The following is a 9,196-nucleotide window of genomic DNA, read 5'->3' on the forward strand; positions in this document are numbered from 1 at the left end:
ACAACTTGTAAAAAAAAATAATAATAAAAAATAAAATAAAATGACATGATCAAATTTCAAAGAAGCGTCCGGAGCTTGGTTTACAAATGCATGCAGTCTTGGGAAACAATTCATATAAAAATTGAATACAACTCCAAATCAGTCAAATCCAAATCCTGTGAAATTCAGACACATAGATCTAGATTTAGTCTCAAGGAACTTTTATCTAATTAAGTACCTAAGTCATTGTAATACCTGACTAAATCTCAAGTTTTGGGAATGTCAGAAAAACAGTTTCTGGTCTGCGCAGTCATAGGAAACAATTCATATGAAATTAAATACAACTCCAAATCAGTCAAATTTAAATCCTGTGACATTCAGACACATAGATCTAGATTTAGTCTCAAAGAACTTTTATCTAATTAAGTACCTAAGTCATTGTAATACCTGACTAAACCTCAAGTTTTGGGAATGTCAGAAAAACGGTTTCTGGTCTGTGTAGTAATAGGAAACAATTCATATGAAATTAAATACAACTCCAAATCAGTCAAATCCAAATTCTAAGAAATCCAGACACATAGGTGAAGCTTCATTCTCATTGTGGTGACTCCATTGCACCTTGACCAAGTGAATGCTCTTCGATGTAAGATTCTGAATCTTCCTGTCCATTATACTAGGGATGTTTTTCATACGTTGTGTCATCCTGAAGTTCAATCTCACTAAGGTCAATGTGGTGATGGCAAGCGTCCTCTCTTAAGAACTTTTTCAACATAAACACGTGAAAGACGTTATGCATCCTAGATAACTAAATAGGAAGCGACAGCATGTACGCTAGTGGTCTGACTGCCATAACAAAGTTCCTGTTTAATATTAGCAAGTGAAATCCTCTACTGATGACTGACCTATGCAGGTTTGTCATGACTTTTTCCTTGGCTACCAGCCTTGCATATGGGTTTTGGGAAAGTCCGGAAGACCTATGTGGGTAGCCTTTCGGGTGATGGAATAGGGATGCTTGATTAACCTTTGTATTCATCGACATTCCCCATTTACCTAGGTGCACTACATTTTCAAAAGCTTCCTGTTGAACCGGCTCTTATTTCAATCCGTGCTGGACCGATCTTAGTGGTCTTCTTTGTTAAGGAAATGGCTTGAAGTGTTTCATACTTTTATCTATGCAGATACTTTCGGATTAGTAACACTTCTGTTCACGTGATTGGGCTGATGGAAATCTTGAAGTCTCTAGGAGACTGTAATAGGACCATCCCAGAAACAAAACTAGACACCTACAATGAGAAAAATATCTACATAGATCAAACACCTTACCTGAGTAGTATTAGTGCACTGACGGACGAGAGTATAAAATAAGATAAACCTTTTCTTTTCCTTTGGTCAAAATCCAGAGGGTTAATATAGTGTTAAAGAAGTAATCAGTTTTCTGTAACAAACTCTTTTTCCCCTCCTAACGCCCCACCCCAAAATAATAATAATAATAATAATAATAATAAATATATAAATAAAACAATAAAGAAAAATACAGAAAAAAATTCAACCTATATATAAAGGTTATCTACTAATCATAGAAAACCTATAAGCATACCTAGTGCTTTGAGATCAACCACTCTTGATATGAGATAATTAATCAGAGCACCGTCTTCAAATTTAGCAATATGGTAACCTCTGAAAATGCTTTTTGTAGTGATTGTATCTTCTTATTGAGTTCGGCCAGCTCCTTCTCCTTGCCACTCAATTTAATAGTCAAGGTAATGCCAATTTTCTTCAACACCAAAGCACTTTTTAGTAAAAACTCGAGAAACTTGAATTCGTTTTCAGACCCTTCAAAATTTTGCATCTCAATACACTTTAGTTGATGAAGCTTGCAAGTAAATGATAACTCTGCATCCCAATCTCCTCTCTCATCTTCAGGCTTGATAATGCTCTGATAAAAAACAATTGGTAAAGCAACAGTACAATTTGTGTTTCTACAATATCTTTCTTTTATTTTTCTACCGTTACTACTTTTTCCCCTTGTTCCAATAATTAGCAACATGTACAAAAGAGGCAAACAGAACAGATGTAATAGGCATCCCTAGTGAGACTTTTATTTATTTGTTTATATTTTAAGTAGCAATGTTGGCCTGTATAATAAAACCCCAGTTAGAGTGGTTTAGAGTTCTAGTTATTAAGGGGTAGTATTATTATATATAGGTTTTGTAGCCTTCTTTGTCAATGCCTCAATGGGTTATTAGAAAAAAAATTATAATTTTTGAAAGATCATGATAGTGAATGTTAAATTGAGTTGAAACCCTAGTTGTTGATTTGTTATATATTATTCCGCTGCGTTTGATGAACTTAGTAGTTGGTAACTTTAAGCTGTTTTAGGAATCTTTAAACCTTTAGTTTTCCTTCTGTTTTAGGAAATTTTTTGCAAAGGTTTATTCTCGCCAAGGAATCTAATCCTTCTCCTCTTGTCTTCTTTGTCTGATCTTATCCCGGTGAAATCCTCCACAGCTTAAGCGTGTGAGTTCGGGAAAGTTTTCTTATTACCTGTCTTTTGTGGTAAAATCCTCCACTAAGATACAGTGTGAGTTTGCTCAAGATAGTTAACTCCCTTGATTGCCTTATTGGTAAAATCCTTCACTTTTGAGAGTGAGAGTTCGTAAGGACAGAAAAAGGATGAATCTGTATGAGTTTGAAAACCCCAATCGCTCCAACTTTGTGGCTGTTGGTAACGCCCATACGGTTGCACAAGGCTTACCTGAGCGAAATCCAGTTGCCCCAGCGCTGGGTTCCACTAGATCAACATCGGAGAGAAGTCCTGTTGGCCCTGAGCAAGGTATAGCGCAAATGGCTTCAACCAGTAACCCCACGTCTCAGGCAACAGAGACACAAAATCAGCAAGCTACGTTACAAATAACGGTGGTGGATTTAGGTGGAGTGCTTTGTTTGGACGGAATGGAAACCAAGAATCTACAGTAGCTTTCACATCGTATACTCCTAGTATTATAGATGGCGTTGCTCAAGTACCAGAGGAGCTGGTTGAGCAGGGGATAAAACAATGGGATGAGTACTTGGTTGGATACTTTTTGGATAAGTGGTTGTCGTTTCCTATGGTCAAAGACTTTCTGGGAAAGAAGTTGAAGTTCAAGGGAGAGTTTGATATTACGACTGATAAGGAGTTGTTCTATATGAACTTTACCTGTTCAGAAGATCGGCAAATGATTTTAGATGAAGGCCTAGTGTTTATTGCGGGGAGAGTGTTTGTGATAAAGCCTTGGACAATTGACGTCAACAGCTACAGGAATAAGGAGAATACAATACCGTTATGGGTGAAGCTGATGGACGTTCCAAAGGAGATGTGGACGTTGGATGGATTGTCCTTTTTGGCAAGTTTGGTTGGTGGAACACCAAAGTTTATGGACGATGCTACTGCCAAGAGGCGGTTGGTTGACGTTTGCTCGATTTTGTATTTAATTTCCGGTAAACCACGAGTATAAGGATAACATAAAGATAAAGATTGGGGATTGTGAAATTGATATTCCTTTGGAGTATCCATGGAAGCCTCAGTCCTGTGAGAAGTGTTGTCGCTTTGGGCACACTACTCAGCAATGTGGAAGTCGGGCAATGAGGTCGGGGCCACGAAGGGATGGGCAGCCGCATGTTGGTGGAGGGCCAAGTAGAGTGTGGGTACAGAGGCAGAATGGACAGAGTGGTATTAGTGAACACATAGAAGAAAGTCGCCAGATGGCAACAGAGAGGGATGCTAATAGGGAACAAGAGGGGGTATGTCGGGGTGAGCAGCTGGCAGAAGGCGAATCATCTCTGGCCCTTGTGGTTGCTGGAAATGGTGAGAGGGGATCGGATGTGCGGAGTTTGAGCAGTGGTGAATAGGAACAGTGTGGGTCAGCTATCAGAGTCCAATTGCAGAAGGCCAGCAAGGTACTCAAAACAGCATTCAACTGGTATCTCCAGGTAGAGTTGAATGTACTTTTCAAGGGCAAGAGGATGGCGCTAATGAGCTTATGTTGATGGTAGTGCAACCCCCCCTTCAACAAGGCAGACCTATACATCCTGAATCTGGAGTGTTTGCTGCTGAGAGGAACATCTTTGAGGAACTTGTTGATTTGGAGGAGGACGACCTCTCGGATGTGGAACCTGAGCTGTTCAGTGACTCGCAATCCACTCCTGTCCAGGTGAGAGTAGTACCAGAGAATAGTGCTATCCAAACAAGAGCCCAGAAAAAACGTAACTCAGAACAGCATACAACATCTGGGAAGAGTGGAAAAGGACGGCCGAAAGGGCGTGGGAAGAGGCAGGGTCGCTAAACCTATTCCTCATCAATGATTAGGGTGTGTAGTTGGAATATAAGAGGATTGAATGATCACATGAAAGCGAAAAACTTAAATAAGTTTATTGTAGAGAAGAAGATTAGTTGCATGGGCTTGTTGGAAACAAAAGTGAAGAGGGAAAAATACCTCACTATTGTCGATATGGTTTGCCCCTCGTGGGAATGCATACATAATTATGCGAGTGATGAACATGGACGAATATGGATTGCATGGGATACGAGCAGTTTGGATGTACATAGAGAGGTGGAAGGGGCCCAGTTCTTACACTGCAAGGTTCAGAGCCTACAGCATGGGTTCTCCTTTTTCCTTACCATTATTTATGCTAGTAATAGGAGCCATGAGAGGCTCATCTTATGGGATGAGCTGAAAATGATAAGTGCCGGAACTCAAGGTGCGTGGTGTGTGATGGGAGACTTTAACAATGTGCTGTTTTCGCACGAAAGAGTGGGAGATAGGGCTGTTCACCCCAGAGAGACTCTCCCTTTTGCGAATTGTCTAAATATGGCAGGGCTGTTTGATCACGCAGAATCTGGATGCTTTTACACATGGAACAACGGTGGGGATAAAATAAGGAAGTGGTCAAAGATTGATCGGTGTCTCATCAATGTGCCTTGGACGTCAATTCTAGTAGCAACAAAGGTGGAGATTTTAACCCAAGGGCTCTCTGATCATTGCCCGTTGATTTTGAGCTTTTTGGAAACTTTTCGAAGAAACACTCCTTTTCGATTAAGCAATATGTGGACAATGAGCCAGGATTTTGTGCCTACTGTTAGAGCTTGTTGGGAAATCGATGATCATGGGAGTCCGCCATTCATGCTAACAAGGAAACTCAAAAGTTTAAAAGGTGTGTTGAAAGGGTGGGCACGATCGGTCAGGAATGATACTCAGAAAAGGGTGGTTGAAACAAGAAGTGAACTGGAAGCGATTCAAGAAAAACTGAACGGTAAGCCGCTCGACCTTACTCTTAGTGCACAAGAGTTTGCTGTGAGGGAGAAGCTGTGTCACCTTCTCAAGCTGGAGGAAGCTGAGTGGTACTATAAAACTGATATAGATTGGCTAAGCTTCGGGGATAAATGTAATGCGTTTTTCTTCAATGCTTTGAAGGAGAAACAAATCAGAAATAGGGTGTGGAGTATCACAGATGTGTAAGGAACTAGAAGGGAAGGTAAAGAACCAGTGGCTGAAGCATTTCTGCAGTACTATAAAGAACTACTTGGGGTGTCGTCAATAGCTTGTTATGACACCGAATTTCTGGATGGTGTGCATGTTACTGAGGTAGAACTTGGTACACATCAGATGTTAGTTTCCCCTATTAGTGACCTGGAGATCAAAGATGCATTGTTTGCGATGGGAGACAACAAGGCACCAGGCCCGGATGGTTTCAACGCTTGGTTTTTCAAAAATAGCTGGGATATTATTGGAGATGATTTCATTAGAGCTATTCAGCATATTTTCAGCCATAAGCAGATCCCAGGTGGTATAAACTCTACTTTTCTGTGTCTTATCCCGAAGATGAAAAATGCCTCGTATATTGCATCCTTTCGACCTATAGCATGTTGCAACATTGTGTACAAATGTGTATCAAAAGTGTTAACTAACAGAATGAAAGATTGCATGTCATCTTTGATATCAAGTCCCCAATCCGCTTTTATTCCTGGACGATCGATTCAGGACAATCTTTTGATGGCCCATGAACTGTTGCGTGGATATTCAAGGAAGAATGGGCAGAAAAGATGTGCAATAAAGCTGGACATTCAGAAAGCTTATGACACTGTCTCTTGGGTAGCAATTGAAGCAATTCTACACAAGTTCAAGTTCCCACCTTTGTCCATAGAATGGCTCCAGATGTGCTATACTTCACCGTACTTCTCGGTGATGGTAAATGGGTCTCCTGAAGGTTATTTTCAAGGGAAGCGAGGCTTAAGACAGGGAGACCCTGTGTCTCCTTATCTGTTCGTGCTAGTCATGGAGATTCTGAGTTCGCTACTCCTCCAAGGGCTGCAGTCTCGGAAAATTTCAGCCCACTCAAAGTGCAAAAAACTTGAGATATCTCATTTATGTTTTGCTGATGATGTGCTCCTGTTCTGCAAAGGTAACATGGACTCTATTATGGCTGTTAAGGGTATCTTACTTTCTTTCTCTGAAGCTACAGGACTAAAGCTCAGTAATGCGAAGACAACCCTTCTAACTGGAAGTATGACTGAAGCGGAAGGGCTAGCATTAGCAGAAGCCATGAACATCTCTCTTGTAACCCCACGATCCACTTTACTTGGGGCTCCACTCACGGCTACAAGATTAGGGGTCAATGAATGCTTGCAGCTCATAGAAGAGATTAGGGAAGAATCTCAAACTGGAAAAACAAAGGAGTTGAGCAGTATGAGAGTCGCGGCTTGTGAAGTCGGTGCTTTCATCATTCGAATTATTGGGCCACAACTTTTGTTCTCCCGAGAGCTGTGCTGGATAAAGTAGCTAAACTGTGTAACAGATTCATCTGGGCAGGACCGAGTATGGCGAAAAAAATGCACCATGCGAGCCACGCTACCCTCAGACTTGACAAGGAGCAAGGCGGACTTGGTTTGGTGGATCCACGGGTTTGGAATCAAGCTGCATATTGTGGATTAGTGGTGAAATTGGCTCAGAAAACTGATTGTGTATGGGTTAAGTGGGCTTGGGAGAACCACATAAAGAAGAAGCATTTTTGGACCATGAAAGTTCCGCAGAACTGCTCATGGGTGTGGAGAGGGATCCTAAAGAACAGAGAGACTGCCTGAAAGTTTGTTAGATACAACATAGCGAATGGTAATGGGACAAGCTTTTGGCATGACCCATGGTGTGCAGGCCCACTCATCTTGGACCCTGATGCAAGAGCACTTCTGGCTGAAGTCGTTCCAATGGATGCGCTGGTCAGTTCGGTGATTATAAATGGAGAGTGGGCAAGGAGTGTCATCGACCTACCTGAATGTGAGGTGAAAAGGCTGATCATGAACACCGAGATTAACTCGTACACCTCAGAGGACCAAGTAGTTTGGACGCCATCGAGTTCAGGGCTGTTTTCTGTGTCCTCTGCCTATGCGGTCTTGAAGAATGTTAGAAGTAAAGTAAAATGGTACAAGATTGTATGGGGAAAGCTGTCGGTGCCGAAGCATTCATTCACCGTATGGCAGCTATTTTTTGGATCGCTACTTACCCAGAATAGACTCATGGCGAAGAAGGTGATTGGGTATTCGCGCTGCTGCCTCTGTGATTTACATGAGGAAAGTTCGGCGCATTTGTTCTTTGATTGCTCCTATTTAAAACTGGTGTGGAGCAATTTTAAAGAGGCGATGGGGTTACCAAGTAGAGTTCGGAATTCCCATGCAGAATGGTATTACATCATGCGTATTTGTAGACCGAAATCCATAGCCTCTGAAGTGTTGAGAGCGCTAACATGTCCTGCAGTGCAAGCTATATGGAATGAGAGGAATTGGAGGCTCAAGAGGTAGCGGTTCCTCAGTGCTGATTCAGTGAGCATGAAGGTTGTGAACAGTATGAAATTGTATCTAGGGAAATCGCTGGAAGAAGTGAAGGATGATGTCGCAGTGAGAACTGTTTTGACTAGGCTCGGGATTGGTGTTGCGTACACGTGAAGGGAGGACCAATGGGTCAAATGGGCAAAACCTGACTCTGACATTCTTATCCTTAACACGGATGGATCTTTACAGCAGGGAAAATCAGGCTATGGAGGGGTTTTAAGGGATCGAAATGGAGAGGTTCTCATGGCTTTCTGCGGAAACTCCACAAAACAGTCGGTCTTATGTCAGGAGCTGCTTGGGGTCCAAAAAGGCATGGAAGGAGTGGAAAAACTGAACATAAGGGAAGTGGTAGTGCAGTCTGACTCACTGAGAGTGATACAGATCTTGGAGAAGAGGGAAGCTCCACCTTGGTATTGTAAGAACCTGGTGGCTCAGATTGGGTGTGTACAAGCAAGATTTGCAGAGGTTAAATTCCAACATGTGCTTAGGGAAGGAAATCAAGTTGCGGATTACCTGTCAAGAGTTAGTAGTAATTGTAGTACTCATAGTATAGAATGTAGTAATCAATGCATGTACTTCCTCCCCCCCATGGATCAAAAACTTAGTGCTTTGATCAAAGGGGATAAAGAAGGAAAGTTGTACTTGAGATTTTGCCAGTAATAAAAGGTTGGGGTCTCCTTAACCCCTAGTTATGGAAAAAAAAAAAAAAAAAAAAACTTTAAGCTGTAACTGTATAACTACAAGACAAGAGTTGAAAAAACATGAAATATGATATAGTAATCCATCAATACCTCGGTTCTTTCCAAGACAAGAGTTTCTAAAAGTGGGAAAACCTCTTACAGTTTTGCCAATGAATAGATGTAAGATTTGTCACACCATTCTGTAAGCTTCAGATACTTCAAACTTTGGACTGAAACTGGCACCCCTTCCCATATGCTACAACTGAATTGTTCGAGGAGAGCATCTATATATCAACCATTTACAACCTAGCAAAGTTACAAACCATTGGAATTCGACACCATAGCTTTAATCAGTAGAGGGGTATTCCTCGGAGAAAGGTACCTCAGAGTATAGAGATTGTCTAAATTGGCATTTAAGTTTGTAGTCAACAAATCTATTATGTCACCCGACATACTTATTTAAAATAGTGTTAGTTCAAATTACTGTGTTCCAAACTTCTTGACCAAAAATAAAAAAGAAAAGAACTCATAAAGCACATTTGTTTTCCCAATGTTCTGAAAGCTTTATACAATTGAAATAAGAACCATTCTCACTAATAAAAAAAAAAGTACACAATGCTAGCCAAAGCCATTTTCACAATAGAGAAAGATGAAAGAAAACATACTTGATAGCCATGTC

General features: G+C 41.1%; 2 protein-coding genes across 2 annotated transcripts; both read left to right on the forward strand.

Annotated features, from left to right (window-relative positions):
• The first annotated feature begins 4,466 nt into the window (after positions 1-4,466).
• Positions 4,467-5,474, forward strand: LOC147473716 (uncharacterized). The gene has a single exon (XM_086587190.1). It carries the CDS (start codon positions 4,467-4,469, stop codon positions 5,472-5,474), a length of 1,008 nt encoding a protein of 335 aa, XP_086443316.1.
• A 147-nt stretch (positions 5,475-5,621) lies between these two features.
• LOC147473717 (uncharacterized) lies at positions 5,622-8,359 on the forward strand (the record flags this gene model as incomplete). The annotated part of the gene is made up of 3 exons (XM_086587191.1): positions 5,622-6,699; positions 7,164-7,803; positions 7,954-8,359. Coding segments are annotated over exons 1-3 (2,124 nt in total), but the record flags the coding sequence as incomplete, so codon positions are not given.
• Positions 8,360-9,196: the final 837 nt, after the last annotated feature.

This window comes from Coptis chinensis, unplaced genomic scaffold (assembly GCF_015680905.1).
Source record: "Coptis chinensis isolate HL-2020 unplaced genomic scaffold, ASM1568090v1 utg1955_pilon_pilon, whole genome shotgun sequence".
In the NCBI taxonomy this organism is placed as follows: Eukaryota; Viridiplantae; Streptophyta; class Magnoliopsida; order Ranunculales; family Ranunculaceae; genus Coptis; species Coptis chinensis.

Excerpts from the sequence above, each read along its gene's own strand:
- LOC147473716 (XM_086587190.1), top strand. The coding sequence starts at position 4,467 with ATGGTTTGCCCCTCGTGGGAATGCATACATAATTATGCGAGTGATGAA.